The sequence below is a fragment of the Osmerus eperlanus genome, chromosome 12, assembly GCF_963692335.1.
Source record: "Osmerus eperlanus chromosome 12, fOsmEpe2.1, whole genome shotgun sequence".
Classification (NCBI taxonomy): domain Eukaryota; kingdom Metazoa; phylum Chordata; class Actinopteri; order Osmeriformes; family Osmeridae; genus Osmerus; species Osmerus eperlanus.
The window spans coordinates 10,140,323-10,164,294 of NC_085029.1; the positions used below are offsets into that span (position 1 = coordinate 10,140,323).

Sequence of the window (23,972 nt, forward strand, 5' to 3'; positions counted from 1 at the left end):
CCATGTGTGACAATGCTAATTGCAAAAATGCTGAATGTAGTTATTTAAAGAAAGTCAAACTAAATGCATCGGTTGCTGTCAGTACTACTTTTTATTTGAGTAAAAAGTGCAAGTTTTAGCTAGCATACAACAAGTCAAACAGGCAGAATTGAACTGTGTAATAATATGTATTTACATCTTGGCTACCGGCATACACGAACCAAGCTACGATCTAGACAGTACCAAATGGCCTTGTAGGGGGGTAACAAGATGACAAAGGCAGAAAGTGGTATTCAGTGGTCTCTTCCACATCTTTGGGCATGTTACTTCAGTCTATTGAACAAACATTCAACGTTTCCATTATAATCAAATAACTGGATGATATCTCCCTTATAATTTTTTTTTTTTTTTTTAATAGTCTGTAACTCTAAGGTTGTCCAGTGGCATTGGTAGTCCAGGAGACAGGTGTGCTTCTTTGTGATTGGCTCTTTTCTGAAGCACTTGCTCCTATCATTGTCTCTGGTTGGCCTGACGCTAGCGAGAGGGCAGGGGGAGGAAGGGGGTGGGGGGGTGGAGAGCGCTGGTACAGAGATGGTCATTGGCTCTCATGCCCAGTGTAGCTTCTCCCTGCCTGGCCATGTGAGGGGATGAACAGCGGACCTGGACACGGGGCACCTGGACACCACAGTCAGGTGACCTCCAGCTCTGTACATAAACATAACCTTTTCTCTCTGTACTAGGTGGTGGACTTCTTCTCCCATTCCTATGTGTGTAAAAAGAGAAATATTTTGTTTTACACACAGTGCACTGCCACATCAAGTCCTAACGTTGATGTTAGGTGTACAGTGGTCGCCCCCTTATGGCCAGAACAAGAAAAGTGTGTTTTCACCCTCAGTGCAATGCGTTTGCGTGTGTGGGTGTATGTCGATGCCCTCTGACCTTAGCCTTCTCTAGGACGTTTCCTTTGCTTGAGGACATGACGGATGCAGGCCTGTTCTTCAGAGCCGTGGCAGAGTTGATTGGTGAGGACAAGTCTCCACTGTTGCTGGTTTGGGTGGTTGTCATAGATACTGCCTTTGGCTAGGAACATGTGAGAGAAAGGAGAATCAGACTAATGAATCATTGCTGTCATTGACTGCACAGTTACTTTGTTTCTGACAAATGTTTACCGTAAAGAAACCCCTAGGCCTAACCCCTGCACAGTTATGTATATTGGATGTCATTTTATGACAAGATGAGTGGGTCAGATTCATGTGTTAGGATTTTCTGGTCTATCCAGCCAAGGAAATATGTGTACATTTACTCAGTATATCAATGTTAGAATAAAGCTATTATATTCTGTATTCTTTCCCAAAGTCATACTAACCGTAGGCGTGTCTTGGAGACTGTTCAAGGTGGTCCCTAGAGTGAAAGGCCCTGACTCCACCTTCCTCAGGTTCTCCTTCACCTCCATCAGCCTCAGCTCCACCTCCACCCTCCGGCGCTCAGCCTCCCGGCATGCCTCCTCCTTCTGCTTCAGACAGGCCTCCAGCGAGGCCTGCAGCCCTGGGTCTGAGACACACCACGGTCAGGGCTCAGTTAGCAGCTCAGATTGGTACTGTGATCGTGCTTGCAAAAGCAAGCCAAAGCACAAGCTTAAAGATGTCGTAAACAAGCGAAAACATAACATGTTGGTCTACAGGAATGGTCTTCAACCCTGGTCCTCAGGGCCCGCTGTCCTGTATGTATTTCACTGCTGCGACGCAGCCGATTGAAACGAGCGGTCGTCATCAGGCTTGGCCTTCGCTGGCGCACAGTACCTTGGCAGGTGCTGAGCTCCTCCTTGGTTCCCCTCCTCTGCTTCTTCAGGTGGGCCAGGCTGCTCCTCACCTCCTCCCTCTCGCGCTCCAGACCGTCTCGCTCGTCCGTGTAGCGCCGCAAGTCGGCCTCCGTCCGGTTCTTCCCCAGCTTGGCCTCTATGGCTCCAGGGTGACCTGCACATATCAGAGGCTCAGTCTCCATCCTCTAACGTTGCCTTCTCACGTCGTTTATAGCATTAGTGACTATGGTGATTGTCAGTGTTTTGATTGACAATCTCCATTCATAGAGGCAAACGGAAAGGGAATTCCGCACTTACAATCGATTGAAAGCAAGCAATGACTTTGTCAAGTATAATGTCAGCCTTGCTGACAGTGCTCTCTCTAATGCTATTCCTTGCATGAGGTCATTGTTGCACCTCTATTTCCCTTTCTCACCTGTTGACAGAGCCTTGATCTTGTCTCCACTGCTGGTGCTCCTTCCTCTGGGGGGCTGGGGACTGTGTGGGGGAAGACTGGCTGTGCTCAGTCCCACCTGAGTCTTGGGGGTGTGTGTGCTGAGGGGAGCTGCACTGGAGACAGGAGGGGTCTTTGTTCCGGGGTTAGCCTTCCTCGGAGTGTCCTGGCTGGGGAAGGTGTTCTTCTGAGGCGGGGTATGGAGAGGGATGGGACTGGGGCACGGGGAACGGCTTTCTGGTTCGCTTCTGCTGGTGGTAGCGGTGGGATTGGTGCCATTTTGGGTCAACGAAGGGCTAAGGTCTGATTGGCTATTCGATTCCACCTACAACCAATGAACATAGACTAAGTCAATATAATAATTATTAACTGTGATTTGATATGATGATCTAGGAAATTGTAGCATGTACAGTGTGTATATCCAACAAATGGACAATTAAGACTTTTTCAAGCTTTTTCACAGCTGCCATTCACGCACGCGGGTTGAAGCAAAGATACTTAAACTGATAACTACCCTGTTTAAAAGTTCTGAAAAAACATACACCTTACATCAGACACCTCTTATTTCAATACAGAATTATGATTATTTGGGGAATACAGCATTGGATACCGAATTCACCCATGTGGTACGCACATCCAAAGAACCAAGACATTCCCTCTCACGCCTCACGGTGCTGGGGGGGTCCAGCGGGCCCTCGGCGGGGGCTGCTGTGGGACTGGACGAGTCTTTTAGAGGAGACGTCCTCCCACCGGACGTGTGCAGGAACGACCTCACCGGTATGAGATCCAGGTAAACCTGGTCGGCGGCTTCCTGCCCCGAGCCCAGCGCAGGCTTGACCTCCGGGCCGCACGGCTCCTCCTGACCACACACGCCGCTGTCCTCCCGGCTCTCCAGGAGACTGCTGTCCTCAGCGTCCTGTCACGACATGAGAAGGACAACAGACACTGAGATGGAGCATGAGATTTGCATGGCGGACCCTGGAATGAGGTACATGGTCTATTTGATGCCCAATTTGAAATTGTTTAATACATAAAGTATACTATTTTATACTTATACTTGTGGGTAAGCATGTGAATATACAAAATCCAACAAGAATTGGGGGGCGCTGTTTCTCATATTTGAAATTCTTCATGATGTCACCCATTAGCTCGCATTGAATACAATTCAATTCGATTTAAGCATGCTCTTTTTCCACTTGGGTGAGAACACTATCAAGTCCCGTGAAAGAGGTTCGTCAACAATTCACGTTTGGCGTTCTGAAAGTGTTTGAGGCTATAGCAGGTACATACTGTTGTTAGCTGTCCACCCACAGAGAGGTATAGAGGCAGTGCGTGCTGAGGGGCTCACCTCTGGGTCGGCCTCTATAGAGGGCACATCGTCATACAGGTCGTCTGAGCCATGAGGGACGGAGGGAAGGCTGTCTATGTAGTTGTTGGGCTCAGAGAACCTCCTCTGCATCAGACTGTGGGGCGCACACACACACACACACACACACAAACAAGAAGCATGACACACACATTACACACACAGACATATATACGCCCACACAGCACACACATGCGACACACGAATCACACACTGTCATTTCTGGTCTGGAGAATAGGTCCAGACCAATACATGAACACTTACAATGTGCAAATCCAGACATGCATATTAGGTGTTGGTTGACACCCACACACATTCCAGACACACAGTTTAAGGCTCTTAGTAAAACACTCTTGAATAGGTCAACACACAAACACAGCTGGTGGACAGGTGGGGCTGTGTGGCTCACTATAAGGACGTCTTGGCTGCGTTGACGATGCTGGAGATCCTCTCTGAGTTGACGTAGTCGTAGGTGAGCTCCTCGGGGTCGGTCTTGGACCCTGTCTGGGACAGCAGGAGGCCCAGCCAGTGGCCCATGTCTGCTGATGACTTGGCCTGGGAGTGGAGGGAAAGGACAACTATGAATATGTACACAAAAGAATTGTTAGATTGTAGGTCAGTTGACATTAGTTGTAGCTTTTATCCCTCAGCTACATTATACTGTAGTTATATTTTTTATGTAACAGTTAAATAATATAACTGTATAATATTGTGTTTAAACAATTAGAAAACATCATATGTTATTATACAATCATAAGTAATACAATCATGCATTTTAAATGTCTTGGACAAGCCAACAGGTGGCAGTCATGTCAAGGCCTCAGAGTTTCAGTGTCTGATTCCAGTGTGTATTAAGAAGAGTGAGGGACAGCATTGATGCAACAGAATTCACCCACGGTCTCAAAACAAACTCTGCTGACCTCCCTCCCTGTTGACCTCCCTCCCTGTTGACCTCCCTCCCTGCTTATCAATGTTTGTTTTCCTTTATCTCCGGGTCAGAGATATACAACATACAACGTTTTACTGGAAGTAAGCTATATATCTACCTTCCGTGTACGTTTACGGAAAGGATAGGAAACGTGTAATAGATTGGAATCTAATCTACTAGATTAGACAAAGGCTCGTATTGACAGGGTGGTACTTATAAAGCTTTATGAAAATGGGTGTTCCATTATGTTCACAGAAACCCTGTACATTCCCACCCATCACAAACACTCACACACACATTACTCTGGGCTTAATCCCAGTTTGGACTGTTCGTCTGTGTGCAGCTGACTGGGGCTGGAGACTGTTGGGAGGAGCAGTGCACCATCAGCACAGTCTTAGTGTCAGGAATGCTAATATGTGGTTTCTGCCCAAGACACTAGCTGTGCTACACTACATGTTCTTCTCCACAACAACATTGGCCAATCCAAAGTAGTTCCCCACCCTTTCCTCCGGGAAAAGGCTGATCTGAGCTCAGATGTATGCTCTGAGGCAAGTATGAAAAGAGGCCTGGGGTTAGTCAGGATCATGAACTAGTGTGTGTGTGTGCCAGTATGTGTGTTTTTGTCCTAGTGAGTACTTTAAAGCAGAAAGAGGGACCTTAAGTGTGAAGTGGGAAATTATCTGACACTTTTATGTGCTTTTAGTCATCAAACAACGTCAGAACACACAAAGAACTTTCACTTTCAAGGAAAGGAAAAGTGCTAGAGAAGGCTAAGATCAGAGGACATAAACACAGACACACACACGCACACACACACACACACACAAACTACACACAGAGATGCATTACACTGAGGGTAAACACACACACAGTGGGTTGTAATCCCAGGCATGTTACACAAAGTCCTCCAGCCACCTCCATCCTCCTACCTCCAGAGTAGCCAGCTGCGCTCTGTCGTTCTCGATCCTGAAGGAGTAGAGGTGTTCAGGGCTGGGGTCTGGAACCACCATGCACCCCTCCAGGGGAACCGGTTGCTGGGCCACCTTGGTCTTGCCCTTGTCCTGGTAGAGCCACAGCTGTCCGTTCCTGATCAGACACCAGCGGCTACGCCAGTGGCTGTTTACCAACACGTTGAGGTAACCTGGGAGGGATGGAGGGAAGGAGAGATGGGGAGGAGGTGGGAGGAAAGGGGGGAGGGATGGAGAGGTGAGATGGAGGGTGAAAGAGAGAGAAACCGAATGAGGGAATAGAAAGTGTTGGATAAAGGATCAGAACCAGATAGAAGAGGGAGTAGAAATAGATTCCACATGAACCTTTCTGATGTTGACCATGTCTGGCTTGTGATAAGGTGAAAGACAGACAGAAATAAAGAGAGACAGACGGAGAGAGACAGACGGAGAGAGACAGACGGAGAGAGACAGACGGAGAGAAACAGGCGTTCTTGTACCTGAGGTGTCGACACATTTCTCTGATATCTCTAATGACAGGGGTTTCTTCTTGCCCATGTTCATGAGGTTGCTGAACTTCAGCCCTGCTCCGTACTTCTTCTTCACTGTAGACGAGGAAAGGAACAAGATAATAGATCTAGGAATAGATATCTAACTAGCTATGTCAGTGCCTGATGAAACTGGTTGACTAATGGCAATTAAATGTAAATACACCAAGCTGAAGAACACAGAGAGAACTATTTGACTTTAAACGACCTGGATAAGTACTTTTACTGCGTCACATAACGTTTCTGTATGTGGACCGTATGGGCGGTCACCAGCTGTCATAACACGCTGACACGTCGCTTCTAGAACGCAGTCGATTTAGGGAAGCTGCTGATGGCGTGCTGAGAGTGGACGTGAAACCCTGACGTCCGGGGTAACAGCTGAGAGAGCCGTCTCACCGTCTTTGTTCTCCGGGACCTCTGCATGGCTGTCGGTGCTGCTGCCGCTCTCTGACATCACAGAGTACCTCTCGCTCTGCTCCACCTGGGAAGGCAGCGTCTGTGGTGTTACCAAGGATACCAGGTGGTGTTACAGTGGTGCCACGCTGCAGAGGCGGACAGAGGTTATTCGTGGGTGAGCGGTAGAGCGGGTGTGTCTCTGGGGTGACCACGGCATGACAACATGCTCATCGTCGCGTTCACCTTAGTGCAGATCAGCCGTGGGGAGTCGGAGACCTGGTGCTGGGCATCCTGGCCCTCTGCTGGCCTGGGGCTGATCTCCAGAATCACCTGGAGGAGGAACGGAACACCTACCATTAAGACGAGGGACTGGGGTGAACGTTCTTCTATCATTCCATCTAGCCATCCATCTACCCATCTATAATTCTATCCATCCATCCATCCATCATTCCATCCATCCATCCATCCATGTGTCAGTGGTCTACAAACCCTCCTGCTCTCTCTCCCCGCTCACCTTGAGCCACTGCTCTGCCTGCTCCTTGCTCTGCAGGCCCAGGACGAGGGTCTCCCCTCCCATGGGGATCACTTTCAGCTTGTGCTCCTTCTTCTTGGGCAGCTTCTCCTTGTAGACCACGGTGCAGCCCAGCAGACTGACGTCCAGCAGGGGGGTCTGGTCTTTGGAGCTCTTGTAGCACTGAGGGGTGCAGCACACACAGAGACACGATCATGGATACCTGATGACAAAACCCTGGGCTTTCTTCTTCTTCCCTTACTGTGTGACCTTTGTCCAAGTCGGATTGTACGGTTATGGATTTATTCTCTATACAGTATATTTGTGGTTCAATTTCCACAAATATAACAAACCAAAAAAAGTAACAGCTGTAGAATATTTAGCAACAAATGAACAGTACCAGCCTAACATGGATCAAATGTGTGTAAGTATAAGTGCACACTGCAGTGCATACGGTATGCTACATCTCGATGCGCTCCCCTACATTTGCCCCTTGTTTTCATTACAAACATTATAAACAAGTCCTCCACCCACCATGAGGCGATGTTCTCGGATGACACACAGCTGTTTGGCCCACTGGCCCAGCCACTTCTTCCTCCAGAGGAAGGCGCAGATCCTGGCGTCCTTCATCAGCTCGATGGACGCCTCCGTGGACGGCCACTGGTGCTGTGCGGACAGCGTCGACTTCCCCTTGGTCACTTCCTCCTCGTCGTAGGACTCGTACGAGCTGCTCACCGCCTCGCCGTCGTCTGGGGAGAGGAGGAAGGAGTCAGAGCTGACCGGAGGAAGAGGAGGAGGAGAAGGAGGAACGTGAGGGTGACCGAGGGGATTGAAATGGATGGGTTTTTGGTATTCCTGGTGAACGAGCGATGAGCTGGCTAGAGAGTTCATTTGGAGGAGAAGTGATGAAGAGATGAGGAGAGAGTGAAGGGATCCTGCTTGGTGGAATGTGTGAGGAGCATTCACCGGGATGCACAGAACCCCTCAGGACCCGGACAGGAGAACGTGCTGATCGTGCAGGCAGGCAGGCACTCCCACTCTCTCTCTCTCTCTCTCTCTCTCTCTCTCTCTCTCTCTCTCTCTCTCTCTCTCTCTCTCTCTCTCTCTCTCTCTCTCTCTCTCTCTCTCTCTCCTCTCTCCGTCTCACGCACGCGTGCCAACGTTCCAACACGAACCTTGCAGACTTGTACACATGCACACGTAAACACGGAGACACCTACACACACACAAACACACACAGACACATGCGTGTGCACAGTAATAGGAGATGCATGCCTGTACCCCGTGTGATCACAGCATAGACCACACTGTCTGAGCTCTCTACCCGGGTCCACGCCTCTGAGAGAAGGCAGAAACAACCCATGTTGTCTACACGGTGATGAGACGAGAGGGCAAGACCAAGGAGAGGAGCGGAGAGAAAGAGGGGAAGGAGAGAAAGATGAGAAAAATCTTTGATGTGCAGTCGTTCAGGTGAAACCTGTATTTAGGCTCAAAGTACAGACTCTAAAAAGAGAAGAGTGCAGGCCAACTAATGATTAATCACTCGACCCATCTCTGCTTGGTTTGCGCTAATCAGAGTAAATGCTTTAATATCGAGTCATAGGGTAATAGGTTTGTTTGTGAAGAACACACTCTGAGCGCCAATGTTCCATTAGACCTCTGACACAGCTGTATGTACTCATAAACACTCATGTGTTTACTCATAAACACTCACAAACACACTAACCCAGACTACGTTAGTAAACGTAAGACTGTTCTAAAAGATACGTTTTGATGGTGGCAGTAGTGCCATGACTAAAAATGTCTAGTTGATTGTGACTTGTTTTGAACTAGAACAGGTAGCTACATGTAACGACACGTGATAGAAGTGTCTCATGTCTGTAGGTTGTCATTTCTCCATTGTGGTCAAAAAGCTGTGAAGCCATTCTCAAGGACAAAGGACAACGGATTTGAAAAAGCCAATGGCCTGTCTAACCAAATGTATTCACATGCCAATTCCCCTCTACCCACAAACACCCACAGAGAAAACTGCTTTTCACAGTTCTCTTTTTATCGGCCAATAGACGTCTGAATCTACCGGATAGTTTCATTTATTTTTCATGGCCCAGTCCCCTACTTCGTTTTTTCAAGTGAACGGTTTGTCTAGAATTGTGGAAGGATTTCATTTGAGTGCTGCTAGAAATGTCTGTCGATTCTTAACTCTTTAGACTTCATTCGTTCTAACAACAGCTCTCAAACACGGTCTTATCCTCCCGCCTCAAAGAAAACGTGGAGCGTTTGTTCCTCATTTCAATGTTATCCTGTTCGTCACTTTGTATGTGTTTCCCGTCTTTCCCCTCTCCTCCCATGGATCACCTCAGCCCTCCACAATCTCCCGCTCCCCCGGGCCGTGGTCATCGGTTCTCCTCTGGGCCAGAGGAGCAGCTACAGAAGAACAAAGCACAGCCCTGTTCTCTTCTTCTGCCCTCTCTTCCTCGTCATCCACTTCTGTATCCGTGTCCATGTCTCTCTCTCTCTCTCTCTCTCGCTCTATCTCTCATTTCTGTCTCAGTCCGTCTCCTCCCTCTGTCTCTCTCTTTCGGACTATCTTGCTCTCTCTCTTCCTCTCTCCCACACAGTTGTTGTTCTGCGTGCCCCCGTCTCTTGCCATCTTGCTCTCGGTCTATCTTGAGGACTGATCCCAAAAAACAGCCCAAGTTATGAATCAATGGCTTCCTTTGACCACAAGACAGAGAGAGAGAGAGACAGAGAGAGAGAGAGGCCGGAGTCAACAACCAATCAGGCTGTCAGAATGTCAGGAGAGTCACTTCCCCTCCAAACAGACTCCACGTTTGGCACGTGTCCATCATCTTCCCACTTGCATGAAGTGAATCTTTCTTCCGGAGGTCTCAATCCAGTTTCATACTTACACGATACCACTAACACACTATTCCTAATATGGTTCACTGTTACACATACCTCTTGTTGATCGTCTATACAGTATGACCACATTTACAAAAAAAAGGAAACGTTTGTTTTCGTCATCAGAGTTGATGGTAATCTCGGAGAGAGGGAGACAGGGAGACAGGGTGACAGGGAGACAGGGTGACAGGGAGACAGAGAGACAGAGAGACAGAGAGACAGAGAGACAGGGAGACAGGGAGACAGGGTGACAGGGAGACAGGGTGACAGGGAGACAGAGAAACAGAGAGACAGGGAGACAGGGTGACAGGGTGACAGGGTGACAGGGAGACAGGGAGACAGGGTGACAGGGTGACAGGGAGACAGAGAGACAGGGTGAAAGTGAGACAGGGAGACAGGGTGACAGGGTGAAAGGGAGACAGGGAGACAGGGAGACAGGGTGAAAGGGAGACAGGGAGACAGGGTGACAGGGTGAAAGGGAGACAGGGAGACAGGGAGACAGGGTGACAGGGTGAAAGGGAGACAGGGAGACAGAGAGACAGGGTGAAAGGGAGACAGGGAGACAGGGTGACAGAGAGACATGGTGAAAGGGAGTCAGGGAGACATGGTGAAAGGGAGACAGGGAGACAGGGTGACAGGGAGACAGGGTGACAGAGAGACATGGTGAAAGGGAGACAGGGAGACAGACAGGCAGTAGCTGCTTACCGTTGTTGGTGGAGTCATAAGGCTGGGCCTCCTCATAGTACCCTTCCTCCAGGCAGGCTGGGGCCGGGGTCACAGGCAGGGCAACAGGCAGGGGAAAGGGCTCCCTCCCTACCACACCCTGATGGAGAGAGAGAAGAAAGAGAGAGAGACGGTGAGACAGAGGAAAGACGGGGGAGTAAGACGCGAGGGAGGAGAGTGGATTGAAATAGTGAGGAGACCGGCGGGAAGAGAGAGGGGGGGGGGGGTGAGGAGGAGGAGGAGATGAAAGTAAAAGGGGAAGGAGGGAGAAAAGTAGGCTATTGGAAGGAAAGAGATTGAGAGGAGATGTATATGGAAAGGAGTAGAGCAGATGACAGAGAGATAGAGATAAGGAGAGGTGATGGAAGCACGTGCATGAGTCATACTGTACAACAAAGCTCTTTGTTCTCTCCCGCTCTGTACAGTATTGTATCTATGTCACTTTACATCAAGCAATTAAACACACACATTCAAGGACCACATGCACATAATCCCAGTCACCTTACTGTATACTTTACGCTAAAGACAAACATCATCCAACTTGGGGGCTTAGACCTATTGGCCAATCCAGCTGTCACTCAAGGTGGTCTCCTATTGCTCACTCAAAGGGGAATTCCACGTGTAACCAATCCTGCTCTGACCTCACCCTTTGGACCGGGATGGGAATTCCACACGTTTGCTTTTTTGGGGAGGGGGTTACACACACACACAGGCACACACACACACACACACAGTGTGTGTGTCTGGGTGGGCTCAGCCCCCGGTGGCTTTCCCCAAATCAATCAGCCTGGTTTTACCCACGTTCCCCTGGGGTCCACTTGTCTACTGTTCCCTCTCTAACAACATCCCGCAGGCAGAGCTGTCTACCGCGTCTCCCCACAACGTCTGCTGTTACAGCCACACACACGCACGCACGCAGTCACACACACGCACACAGTCACACACACAGTCACATGCACACACACATACACCGGGCAGAGTTCTCTGTGTGCTCAGGCCAGATGTAAAGAATGTTACACTGTGGACTCTTTTTTTTCTTGAAACAGACAATAATAGATGATGAAAGGAAATGTAAGATGTGAGTGTACAGTTTGAATTTATTGTGATGTCTTTTCACCTTTTCATACATTTAAAGTACAAACTTTTGAAGCAGGCGCTGATCAGACACCACAGAAAAACATCACGTTTCTTTTCTATTAAATCAATTCAAGAATTTGACAAATAACAACAAAAAACATTGAACATTACATCAATTCTAACGAACTTGCTGGGATTTCCATGGTTTTCAATGTATTCCCAGAATATATTTAATCTCATTGAACAAACCTTCCGCTAACTCAGAACAGATGTCATGAGCTGTCATAACATCTGATGTCATCGTTTAATCCCGATACAGTCTTGGTGACATGTGGTGTAGTCGGCGTTCCACCACAAAGGAGAACAACATCGTAAATCACTTGATGTAAACCTCAGTCACCTGACAGTTAGACTCCTTCGGTCACATGCCTTTGAGCTCCGAGCGATGATGCACAGCCAATGGAGTATTTGGGGATTTACGTATATCATGCTGTACTTAGGCATGATTTTTTGTTTGTTCACTATTTTGAAGTGATTCTACAAGGTTTGTTCGACTTCACCAGCCTACTCAAATAACATTTTCTTATGAAACTACACACTTGCATCGAGACACACTGTCTATAACACCACTGGTTTACTAGTCAGAGGGAACTTCTATTGAATTCATGTGAAGACACGACAGTGTGTTTTATCTTGTTATCCGTGTTTGAGATCACAACATTCTCAGTGTCTCGCCCCTGGCTTTGGCTTTGAGGTGCTGGAAGGCTGAAGCGAAGGGAGTGAACTGACGAGCTAGTCTACACCCCCAGACACAGACGATGATGGAGAGAGAGAGAAAAGGGGGAAGCGCGAGACACAGGAGAGAGAGAGAGACAGAGGGAGAGAGGGGAAGAGACAGGAGAGAGAGGGAGAGACAGAGACAGAGAAAGAGAGGGAGGAAGGAAGGATGTTCAGTCTCAGAGCTAAATAATTTGAGGGTCTGACTGTCACTGGCAGCACAGGGGATGGATGGAAGGGGTGGAGGGGTGGGTGGGTGGGGGGTGGAGCGGTGGGGGGGGGGCGTGGGGGAGTAGAGAGCTGACAGAGAAACTATGTGAGAACAGAGCGGCTACGAAGAAAAAAGGGCAAAGACACAGTCCTGAGCAGGGAGGGTTTGGTGGGAAACGCGTGAGATGACCTGATATCTACTGTGGGTGACGTTGGGACAGCTCTCCTTCTCATTGGAGGACATGTCTATCACACACCCAACAGTGCACTGTGATAAAAAGGCAGAACATCTGTCAGTGATTAAATCTAAAAGGCCAAGCATTCCAGGGCAGCCCCCTCTCCTCTTCTCTCTCCTCTTCTCTCTCCCCCTCAAACTCGCTATGTCTGTTCTTCTAGTCAGGGCCAGAAGGCAGCATGGTGGAGCATACTAGAGCGCAGCTGGCCTGATATCAGACAGAAAGAGGGGCGGATAGAGAGCGAGAGATCCATACAATAGTATGCATGTTCTTTGTGCATATGCTAGTGTGTGTGTTTGTGTGTGTGATGCTCGGTGTGAGAAGGCGTTGTGTGTCTCTCCACAGCCTCTAACTCTGCCTCTTCCTCCAAAGCCTCTAACTCTGCCTCTTCCTCCATAGCCTCTGCCTCTGCCTTTCTCAGCATGTGTACTCCCCTTACACTCATCTCAATACCAGCAACAGCTCCCACTTCACATGGCAACCGGGACCCCCATTCCCCCACCCGCTCGACTCATCACCACGGAAACACCAGGCCATGGAAGCGGATCAGGAGTCAGGCATAAATAACAAAGTGCAGAAGTGGGCGGAGGGGAAGAAAGAGTGGGAAAAAAGGAAAAGCTCAAACGAACACCCAGAACATGGAAAATCCCTGGTTCCCATGCCAAGGAATCCAGCACAGCAACACAAAAACACACACACACACACACACATTCACACTGCCGTGCTGGGAACAGAGGAATGGGTAGAAGGTAACGATACAATTAATCAGGATGTTGGAAAACAAGGGCTGTCTATTGTACTCCACTCACCTCAGTTCTCTCTGTTCTACTGTCTATTGTACTCCACTCACCTCAGTTCTCTCTGTTCTACTGTCTATTGTACTCCACTCACCTCAGTTCTCTCTGTTCTACTGTCTATTGTACTCCACTCACCTCAGTTCTCTCTGTTCTACTGTCTATTGTACTCCACTCACCTCAGTTCTTCTCTCTGTTCTACTGTCAAGCTCACTGTTCCAGCAAAATAGTAGAGGTAATACGTTTTACAGTACATTAGCTAGTAAATAGGTAATGTTAATCGGCATGATTGGCGATAATAGTAGCCTACTGCATAGATGGAGCATACTAGTATAATTGTCGTACTAATCATGCACTTGCCATTTTTCACGAAGCAGTTGTGAATTATTCAACAAATTCCTATTTCAACCAATGGCAGAGGTGCAACGTTGTGTTGTTTAAATGTTGCCCGGCAAGTCAGCAGTTCCCTTTCCTATCTGACGCTTGGTACTGCTATCTTTAGCCTCAGTCTATTTTCAGAACAGGCAGGACATGATGCCACTCTGCACCGCTCTGACATACTTCTATTGACTTTCGTCTCTATGAAAAACTTCGGAGATTGTGTCACATTTTTAGACATGCATTGCCGCTGAAGCGTGCTACAGGCTTTCCGGGAGAAGACTCCGAAAATGAAATGGATGCCTGTACAAGCCCAGGACACGATCAGAGCACCGTAGCCCGGGGTGTCAGCCCAGGGCCAGGACAGCTGGAGCTGCTCACAGGCCCAATGACGGTGAGGGTGGAGGAAAGCCTGTTCACCGTGGAACGCACCCTGCTGGGGCAGAGCAGCGAGTACTTCTGTGCCCTCTTCCGCTCCGGCATGAGGGATTGCCAACAAGACGAGCTGTATCTTAAAGGGGGAGTGCGTGCAAGGGGTTTCCTAATTGCTTTGTCTGTATGCAGGGGTGAGACACCTGACATCAGGGACCCGGATGAACTTGTGGAAGCCGTCGAGTGTGCCGCCTTCCTGCAGGTGGCTCCCTTGGCACGACACCTGTGTGATCTCGTCGACTCGGACAACTGCCTCCTGCTATACCACGCCGCAGCGGTCTATGGCCTGCCGACTCTATTTCGCAGCGCTGCTCTCTTCCTCCGCGATGCCTACGCTGACCTGAAGGAGGCAGCGGAGAGCGCGCTGCCTGCGGAGCTTCTCAGATACACCGAGTCACTGTCCCCGGCCGCGTACGTCGCCCTGGGGACCCACTCCCCGTCCGTGGAACTTTTGCATGACTGTTTTCGGAATGTTTGCTACCTGGATGAGGAAGAGGGGGAGTGGAAGCCACTGACTGACCTCCCGACCCTCTGCAGCACCTCCATGGCTGGAGTTACAGTCCTGGACAACCGACTTTACATCGTCGGAGGCGTCTACGGGTATGGGAAGGACACGGTCGATTGTAGCTTCTGCTATGATCCGGAGAAGGGAGCCTGGTGCATGCTACCGGGACCCCAGCAACCCCGATTCGACTTCACCCTCCTGGGACTCGAGGGGCGACTTTACGCAGTGGGCGGCGAGCACAAGAAAAGGACAATATCTTCGGCAGAGGCATATGATGTCGTCGGAGGGGAGTGGACGTTCATACGGCACGCGCCGAGGCCGGTGGCGTCGGCAGCGTGTGCCGTGGCGAGGCGGCGGATGTTTGTGTGTTTCTGGAAGCCGCCTGAGACGACGGATATTTATGAGTACATTCCGGCGAGAGACGAGTGGACTCTCGTCACCACCATGATAAAGCCGCAGAGCTACGGACATTGTATGGTGGCCCACAGGGACAATCTTTATGTCATGCGCAACGGGCCCTCAGACGACTTCCTTCGCTGCCTCATGGATCGCTACAATATCACCACTGGGCAGTGGACAGCGTTGCCTGGACAGTACATCAACAGCAAGGGGGCGCTGTTCACCTCGATGATCCGGGGTGACTCGGCGTTTACTGTCAAACACATGTTGACTCTGGAGTACAGCATCGCTGGAGACTTGTGGAAACCACGTAGGCAGATGAAAGGGTTTCCAAAGAGTGGTTCCCTGTGGACGTGCTTACTGCGTCTACCTAAGACTAGAACAGGGAAGTCTGATGGAGAAAAGAGGGGATCACTGACAGATAAAAGTGAGCAAATTGAAGAGACTCTCTTGGAACTGTGAATGTACTTACATGACAGTTAACAGTAACACACAAATGCAGATATGGACAGTTACAACCTCATTGAGAAACTAAAAGCAAATAAAGACCTTGATGAAGAGTAACTGATAGCGTTGAAACATAAATCGGTCATACACAATGTTGAATGGAATTCAGAATCCAGATGGAGCGCAAGGACGATGAAATCACACACAATGTCCCGTCAACCACACCATGGCCTTCCCAACCACTGTAACAGCTGTTTCTAATCAGAACCTCCGCACTGTGTGTGTGTGTATGTGTGTTTGTGTGTGCGTGTGTGTGTGTGAAGTTCAAAGGATCTGAGGGGACGTCCATACCCCATCCTCCTGTCTGTCTGTGGTCTCCCCTGCCTCTTTCACGCTGAGCGAAACAGAAGCCACCTAGCCCCCCGGTCAACATAAAACTCAAACACACATGCGTTTCCCCACTCGTTTCCTTCTTTTATCGCTCCAAGTGGGATTCAATACCTGTTGCTGTGGGTGATTATAGCACATATTAAATCTCAGGGAGCTGCAGCATCTGGGATTTACGACTGTGGGAATGTAGGTTGATTTTTTGCGGCTTTTGAAAACACACTGCTACTATTGAATATGAGGAAAACTCCAAGAGAGATGTGATACCATGGAAATGATACTGACTAATGATAGGGGAATCATAGGTTCATTACACGTACACGAAAGTAAGAGGAGTTATTATTGAGCTTTGTGGCACATGTTTTTGGATGAATACTATGTGGTCGTTGGATTTGATGCTGTGAATCTGAACATTACTCACTGTCCTGGGTGGAGGCAAGTCTGGAAGGCTCTTTTGAGGGGCGGGCACAGGTTTTCCTCCTTTCCCATTGGTCAGGTCATCTGATATGTTAGTTGACAATGTTGACAAGGAGACAATATTACAGACAGAAGGGAAATAATACTTTTCTTAAAAAATTATGATCACATTTTAGAAAGAGATAAAGGTGAAACCTCTTCATGGTCTTTTGACCTTTAAAATTATTAGATTTGTACTTTAATGAACAATATAGGATTACACTACACTGCAAGGGCAAAATGTATTACATTAATTTACAGACACATTTTTGTTCCTGTTTTTGGGAAACTGTCAATGTTAACTGCTATGTTCTCTGGTTCATTTGAATTATGTGGTACAGTAACTGCTCCCTCTTGACATACACATTTTTAAGGAAGTTGCTGCAGAGTTCAAATTGAATATATTTGGACGGCCATTGTAATTAGATTTGCCAAGACTCACCACCACAGTTTACCAAGTAGTGTCAGTGCAGCTCATTTTGTCAGGAAATGAAAGATTGTGGCTGTACCTAAAAAGTTGCCAAAAGTACTGGTCTTTATGCTTTGTTTATGTCTCCAAGCTTAAGCCATTAACTGTCTTCTCTACTCGTCAGACATTCCACTCACTTCCTCCCAGAAAACTGACATCTGGGTTACCATGGGAGCACAAGCCATGAGTGAGCCTCATGCTGTAGGGGACAGCAGTGAGAAAGTCACTGAAGAGAGCAAGCTGAACAAGCTGCAAGTTACTCCATATTGCCTCATGTGAAGTTGTGTGTAATTGCAGATTGCTTTTGACACCTGTATGTGGACTTTGACCCTCATGTTGTAGTTAAATTCTGTTAGTTTGAAGGCTTTTATTTCACTATGAATGGGATTGTTTGATAAGACTTTTGAACAAATATACTTAACTAGGCAGTAGATATGTGCTTTTGTGTTCCACAAAGGGCTATTTAATTTTTTTTGTCATACAATGGAACTTACTCTCAAAGACCCTTCTGAATGTAAGGAGGACATACACAAAATATATAGTATATAATATATATATATGTAGTTGTATCATGGCACCAAAATAAAAACGTGTGTCTAGCTCTTCTGTGTAGTGAACGTATGTGTTATATGCTGTGTACTCTCAAGCTCATTCTTCCTCACAGTCCAAACATAACAGCCTGGGCCTCAGATGGGAGTTTGAGAGAAGCAGAGAGAGAGCTGCCGAGAAACAGACAGGAAGTGGGGTTATGGAGGAGGGGGCACGTGAGAGGGAACGGATGTTTGTGGCAACGTTTTTTAACACCGATTTGACACCTCACTGCTGTATCTATCTAGACAATCTGACCGCTACATTTCAGTAGGAGCTATTCTAGTGACGGCAGATGCTCAACAAAAACAATGACTGTCTTGGGGAGATGACTAATCAAAGAATTATTGGGCAAATGGACTGATTAATGGATTATTTGATTAATTTATTAATGTCTGATTGACTGCTTGATTGAATGAACAATTGATTCCCTCTTTGACATGACCTTGACACTAACATAACGCCTCGAAGCAGCTTCTTCCTTGATGCAGGTACATTTCTCACCTTTGTCCGTCTTGTCCTGGCCTTTCCCAGGGACGGTGACTTTGTTCATGTAAATGTACTCCTCATCACCACCTGAAATTTGACGGACAAAGAAAGTTCACATTGCAGAATGAAAGATAGAAGGCTCTGTGGAACATACAGTTAATAATTTGCTTGCTAAGAACAGGGAGAGAACAATGCGTACATAGTGAAGTGGCAAAATCTGCATTGAATCTATTACTATATTACCGCATGCAGCCTGTTCCTACACACGACCACTGTAAATGTAAGAATGAGAGAAAGAAAGCATAAACAAATATAATAATATTGAAATAAAAATGTTCTTGCATAGGTTCACAGTTTTAAAATAACTGCACAATACCAGTGCAGGTAGAAATAATAGACCCGGACTAAAGTGACGTAAATTATTACATCAGTTTGCTCCTCACACCTGTTTTCCTGATTCCTGAAACTCAGGATTAAAAACTGAACAAGCTGTGCGTTATCCTGGTACACTGGCCTATTCAAAACCTCTCGCTCTCGCTCTCTCTTTCTCATTTTCTTCGTCTTGCTTTGCACTCATCTGACATTCCTCCCAGAGCTCTGTGTCAGAACAGATGGAGCACTGTGTCCGCGCGCTCTTTGAAGGCTTTCAAGATCTCACGACTGAGATGGACCATAGCTCACCTCCTGATCCCACCGGCCTTCAGCTCGCCATCAAAGGTGACACTTCATGTTTGAGTTTGAAGGATGTCATTCATATTGGATCTAAGTGGTAGGGCTATTGGCCCATTAAATGTAAGCAACAAAGCAAAAAAAAAGACAATTAAAAAGACTAGCCAGTCGCTGCTGTGCAGAGGCAGTGCAGTCATGGGCCCTGTCTGGTTAGCTCCCGGCTGATGCTCTCCTGTTTTCTGGTAATTAAACGTTCTGCCCAGCCAATGAAGGGAAGACAAAAGCTAACCATAACTTTGCAGCTGAAAGTTAAAGGCCAAACACAATAAATGTTTCGGCAAAGTTTGTTATTTTTTATTTGGGCCTACAGCACAACCCGCTTTCTGGTCTGTATATGTACTATGCTACAGATACCTAGAACTTTGTGGTTTCTAAAGAAACAGACTCAGAGATGTTGGCATCGCTGCACGCCCCTCCTCGGAAGGATGTTTCCCCTTTGATATGGATATCAGGGTAGAAGGCTGAACAGCACTACAGTGAAACTGTGTTTTGCCTGTACAGTGAAAACAGATTTTGGAGGATGGAAATGAATGCTATTTATAAACTGCTACTCAAAGGAAGTTAGCATCCCATGAGGATAAGTGCAGCCTTGGAAAAATGATACAGTTAGGAGCCAGGGGAGGAAGTGAAGGGGAGACCAGGAGCAAAAAATACTGTTTAAAAAAGATACTATTTTACTACAGACAGAAGCAAACGTACCACTCCATACTTGTGTGTATTATAGTTGACAATTTGTTTTCACAAGGGTGGACGGCAGAGGAGCCTACACGATGTTCTCTGAACTGTTTACCATGTCTAGGAGGCAAATATTAACAATCATTGGAAGCTCTCCAGTTCTTCTTCAGGGGACAATGAGAAGACCGGAGATTATTGTTCCTGTTAAAGAGCTAGCCCTCGCTCCAACTTCTGAGGAAGGTTAACAAGCAGATTATAGGTGAACTCAGAGTGGTCGGGAAGGTCCTTAGAAAAGCTGTGACTCATAACGTGCCTCCCCTGCTCCAGTGGAGACGTGATGGCGGATGCAAGTCGATGCGACAGCAGCTAAATTGAAGTTTCTGCTTTCAGTTTCATGTTTAGCAGTTTGACTGTGTACAGTCCTCGGATTGTGGATTCACAATCCACACAAATGTTCATGGCTCTTAGCTTTTTCCAAGTCTACACACATTTCTATTGGGTAGAGCCAAGAGGATGTTTTTGCATTATCTGTACATTAAGAGAGTAAAAAGGATTCAGCATCAAGTCTAATGACACTCTATAGAGAGTCAGGCAGAATTCTGAAAGGGTCAAAGGGTCACTCTCCCCCCTACCATTGCCCCTGTAAGATTGCAGCAGGTCGGAGAGGACGCCTTTTTGGATGGTTGCGTTCCCACTCAGGTTCTCCTTGTCCAGGACGACGAGGAATCGCTGGAGCTCCACCAGCAGAAGGTCCAGCACTGGAGACATTCAGAAGACAACACATTCTCAGTCAGCTGTTTTTTTAAACCCAATTCTGTACAGTTAATATGCAGATAGACAATCTCTTTTGGTAGAGACCTGTCCAAGATGGCAGTATATATATATCATATGTTACATATGTCTTTATTTATCAACTTTGCCCTACTGTAACTTTTGGACAATCATAGACCTAAAGTCCACAGTGTGCCAGTGTTTGAATCCGAGTACGTCTACCTTACTGGTTATAACATTTAGTCATTTAGCAGTGAAGCCTGTGCTAAATGACATTTAGTAACGTGAAGCCTGTGCCGTATAATTTTGCACAAAACAAATGTCAAGTGTGGTTTCACTCAAACTTTTTTTTGCCCTGTACTGCAATGTATTTCACTTCAGCTTTCAGTCGAAGCCTCCCACCACAGCTGGCTGGTTTTGTCTCACGGTAGCATATTATGGGCCACTTCGAAGAACGCGAGATATTGAAGGAATCCCCATTTTTATTGTTACAACCGTTGTGCCATCCTCTCATGTTCTTTCAGTCTCTTCTATCCAACTCCCTCTGTTTACAGTTTGAAGTCTGTTTGAGCTTGTTATGACTGCAGACATGGGTCAGTGTCAGAGGGGAAGGGGCTGGTGTGAGGGTGAATGGGGCCGCTGTGTCTCCCAGCCCGTAGGGTGCTGCCCACACATCCTCCAGAGGTCAGCGGAGGAGGGGGTCTCTGTGGCCTGGTTCACTGTATTTGACTCTTGTGAAAAGGCCCTCATGACAGTGGGCCTCACTGTGTGACCACTTCTAACTGACAGAAAACAGAGGCGGAAAAACAGGAAGATAAAAGGAAAAAGCAGGTCAGATATTCGTGGGGGTGCAGTGGTGCTCATTTTCGGTATGCTGCTCTACCTCTTCCATTCAAACGGGAGTTGTTTGAAGTCCGATGCAAAGCAGAATCGTTTGTGAACTCTTTGAGGATTTTATTTATGGAAGATTTGATATGAGGTGACGTGCATACAAATGTATTGTGCTCCATCTAAGGAGTTGCTTTCATGCACTTTAACACTCCACAACTGAGCAGAAGCACAACAGCTGTCTTATGAGGACTCATTCAAAACTTTTTACAGAGGAGAGCGCTGCTATGATATTACCGACATAGTTTCCTAATTCCATCACCGATCCTAATTTTCTAGAATCACATTTAAAAATGGCAGATGACACAGAATGTTTGCTTACTTCCCACAAAACCCCTCCATTTCTTGTAAACATTTACTGACAGTTTGAACTCTCTTGACTTGCACCTACTCCAGTCAGAAGCTGCTTCAAGCCCCGGCTCATCAACTCTTTAAAAAGAGGGAGTTTTGGTTGGGACCATTCGCCCCCACGCACTTCAAAGGGTTTCTGGTAAGAGGGACTTGCAGCGTAAGGCATCCCACTCCAGTCAGCTATGCCTTCGGGAGGCGACAGCTTGGCTTTCCCAGTCTCATGTTCTCCGGTTGCTTCTCCTCCTCAGCTTCTCCTTGTCGAGCTGAGTCAGCCACTGGGAGTTCACCTGAAGAGCTCCACTGTGGCATAACGTCATCCTTTTAGACTCCTGGGAGGTCAAGAAAATCGACCTCGCCTACGCATGAACACATCGAGCCACAATTAAAACACAGTATTTAAGTACCGTACGCAGACCCCTCCATCCAGACCAGTTCATGTACTGTACTTACAACATCAGTGCTCAATTATGTATTTGTTTGGACCATTAAAGCATCCTCAAATGCCGTGTTAACAGCAGAAAGCCAGTCCAACACAACCCTTGTTAAGCTGCTTATTTTCTGCTCATTGTGTCCAAACATTTTCCCAAGCCTTCCCCGCTATGTGTTTGCAGAGATTGACTCAGATGGCCTTTTGGAGAGGGGGGCCCTGGGAAACAGAGTCAGCTGACAAGATAGGGTCTAGAGTGGGCTGTCTCCATGGGTTACTGGTTGGCAAGGTGCCCACAGACCAGTGAAATACAGTAGTGACAGCAGCAAACACAATATAAATACTCTGTTCCCAGAGAACTGAAAGCAGGGGCTAAGTAAGCAGGCAGCAGTCAGAAGGTTTTTCTTAATCTTCAGTTGAAATTGGACTAAACCTGCTTGTCCAAATCTTACATACGTAGGATGTGCCATTAGTTGGAGATGGACTTCATCTCCTAATGGAACCACATCATCCTGGTCATGTGTAAAGTTGGTACACAACACTGTCCTGGGTGTCATTATCCCTTCAAGCATACTTGTCCACAAGTCAGTCCAAGTCTTTAAGGTAGAATCCAAGTCATATATTTTAGGGTCGCAAATCCTAATAGGACTGATTTGGACTCACAGCGTATCAAGTCATTTATTCAAGGATTGGGGTGAGATGGAGTTTCTTTATGACTTAAGTGTGACTCAAGTCCAAGTCTCCAACATTCCATCTGTGCCTCATAGCCACAAGTCTTCTGACAAACTTTTGCAAATTCTTCAGTTCTAAAATGAAACCTTAAACTTATTTGCTGGAGGCAGACTATGTTTGAAACCTGGTGCTCCATCTTTTGCATGGAAAGCAGAAAAATCTCAGTGACACATCTAAACTAAGCAAGAGCAAGCACAAAAAAGACCCAAAGAAGGTTTTTACTTAAGAACCTTCTGGAAAACATGCATGTTGACAGCAACAGTGAAGTTTTTGGTCAACATGCTATTTCCGTCTGACAGACAACCACATTTGAACCCAGCTGTGGATTATAGAGGCTCATGGTCTAGGTTTGGCTGCAGTCTTCATGCCAGAACACATCATTTCTATGATCCGCAAGGGCCGCCCACGGACTCCAAACGGAGACAGTGTCAGTCTTGTGGGCGGTCACAACCAAGCTGGTTGTGTGTGTCGGTGCATGTATGATGTGCACTATGTCTGTATGCATGAGAGTATTTCTGTTGTGAGGTAAAACTGCATGTGTGCCGGTGGAACAGTGTAGCATGTGAATCCATCTTTGCAACACCATCTTGTCACTGCATTAATAATAGGCAAGCTATGCAAAGGTTGACCTCACATCACTATTCAATACTCAACTATCCATCTTCCCAGAGTTTTTCCTTGCTACGGTAGCTACACAGCATTTTGTAAGGTATGTTTTTAGTTGGGACGAATCACCATCTGATATTTAGATATGTATTACCTTGAAACAAGCTGCCAACTCTATTTCAACAAATGCAATTACATCTGTAACAGCACACCAAGCCAAGTCCATGACTTTCCAAGGTGTATTCGCAGTTCATAATGAAACCTTTAAATGTTTTTCTATGGTTTCATGATAAGATGCATAGTGCTGACTATTTTATGATGTTTGCATTTCAGTCAAATCTCACTTGCTGAACTGACTGATCACACTCCAGTTCATCTCTCGCTAACTGTTGTGTGAACAGTGAAATGGCAGGCCTGAGAGCACAACTCAGGCTTGGAGCTCATGCTGTGAACTTCACAAGCACAGCCTCCATCTCCACTTCTCCTCTCCACTTTATTTATGTAGAGTTATCTGGATTAAACCAGGAAGCCGAAGAAAATCGGATTTTACAGGGAAAATAAGAAAACTGTTGAGCAAACTCAATTTCCCTTAATTACA

General features: G+C 47.1%; 2 protein-coding genes across 5 annotated transcripts in view; one reads left to right on the plus strand and one right to left on the minus strand.

Annotated features, from left to right (window-relative positions):
- Nucleotides 1-53: 53 nt before the first annotated feature.
- afap1l2 (actin filament associated protein 1-like 2) overlaps nucleotides 54-23,972 on the minus strand; it is a 31,988-nt gene continuing 8,069 nt past the window's right edge. Inside the window, exons 2-19 of one of the 4 annotated variants that reach the window (XM_062474625.1) lie at nucleotides 20,232-20,357; nucleotides 18,202-18,282; nucleotides 16,615-16,694; nucleotides 10,534-10,651; nucleotides 7,462-7,676; nucleotides 6,931-7,110; nucleotides 6,660-6,746; nucleotides 6,417-6,501; nucleotides 5,973-6,077; nucleotides 5,455-5,666; nucleotides 4,007-4,152; nucleotides 3,580-3,694; nucleotides 2,866-3,147; nucleotides 2,214-2,556; nucleotides 1,779-1,952; nucleotides 1,346-1,530; nucleotides 919-1,059; nucleotides 54-742 (exon numbers count right to left, since the gene is read on the minus strand). In XM_062474625.1, coding sequence (XP_062330609.1) covers nucleotides 716-742; nucleotides 919-1,059; nucleotides 1,346-1,530; nucleotides 1,779-1,952; nucleotides 2,214-2,556; nucleotides 2,866-3,147; nucleotides 3,580-3,694; nucleotides 4,007-4,152; nucleotides 5,455-5,666; nucleotides 5,973-6,077; nucleotides 6,417-6,501; nucleotides 6,660-6,746; nucleotides 6,931-7,110; nucleotides 7,462-7,676; nucleotides 10,534-10,651; nucleotides 16,615-16,694; nucleotides 18,202-18,282; nucleotides 20,232-20,357 — 2,702 coding nt within the window. In that variant the 3' untranslated portion in view covers nucleotides 54-715. Of the gene's footprint in view, nucleotides 743-918; nucleotides 1,060-1,345; nucleotides 1,531-1,778; nucleotides 1,953-2,213; nucleotides 2,557-2,865; nucleotides 3,148-3,579; nucleotides 3,695-4,006; nucleotides 4,153-5,454; nucleotides 5,667-5,972; nucleotides 6,078-6,416; nucleotides 6,517-6,659; nucleotides 6,747-6,930; nucleotides 7,111-7,461; nucleotides 7,677-10,533; nucleotides 10,652-16,614; nucleotides 16,695-18,201; nucleotides 18,283-20,231; nucleotides 20,358-23,972 lie in introns of all 4 variants that reach the window. The other 3 variants (XM_062474626.1, XM_062474624.1, XM_062474623.1) reach the window with 3 other exon arrangements.
- LOC134031127 (kelch repeat and BTB domain-containing protein 13) lies at nucleotides 14,055-17,718 on the plus strand. The gene is made up of 2 exons (XM_062474639.1): nucleotides 14,055-15,786; nucleotides 17,243-17,718. Exons 1-2 carry the CDS (start codon nucleotides 14,319-14,321, stop codon nucleotides 17,395-17,397), a joined length of 1,623 nt encoding a protein of 540 aa, XP_062330623.1. The 5' UTR covers nucleotides 14,055-14,318; the 3' UTR covers nucleotides 17,398-17,718.

What these genes read in the sequence shown, in the direction of transcription:
- LOC134031127 (XM_062474639.1), top strand. Translation starts at nt 14,319, where the DNA reads ATGGATGCCTGTACAAGCCCAGGACACGATCAGAGCACCGTAGCCCGG. An exon ending in GGGATCACTGACAGATAAAA is followed by an intron (nt 15,787 to 17,242) that starts GTGAGCAAATTG and finishes TCTACTCGTCAG; the next exon opens with ACATTCCACTCACTTCCTCC.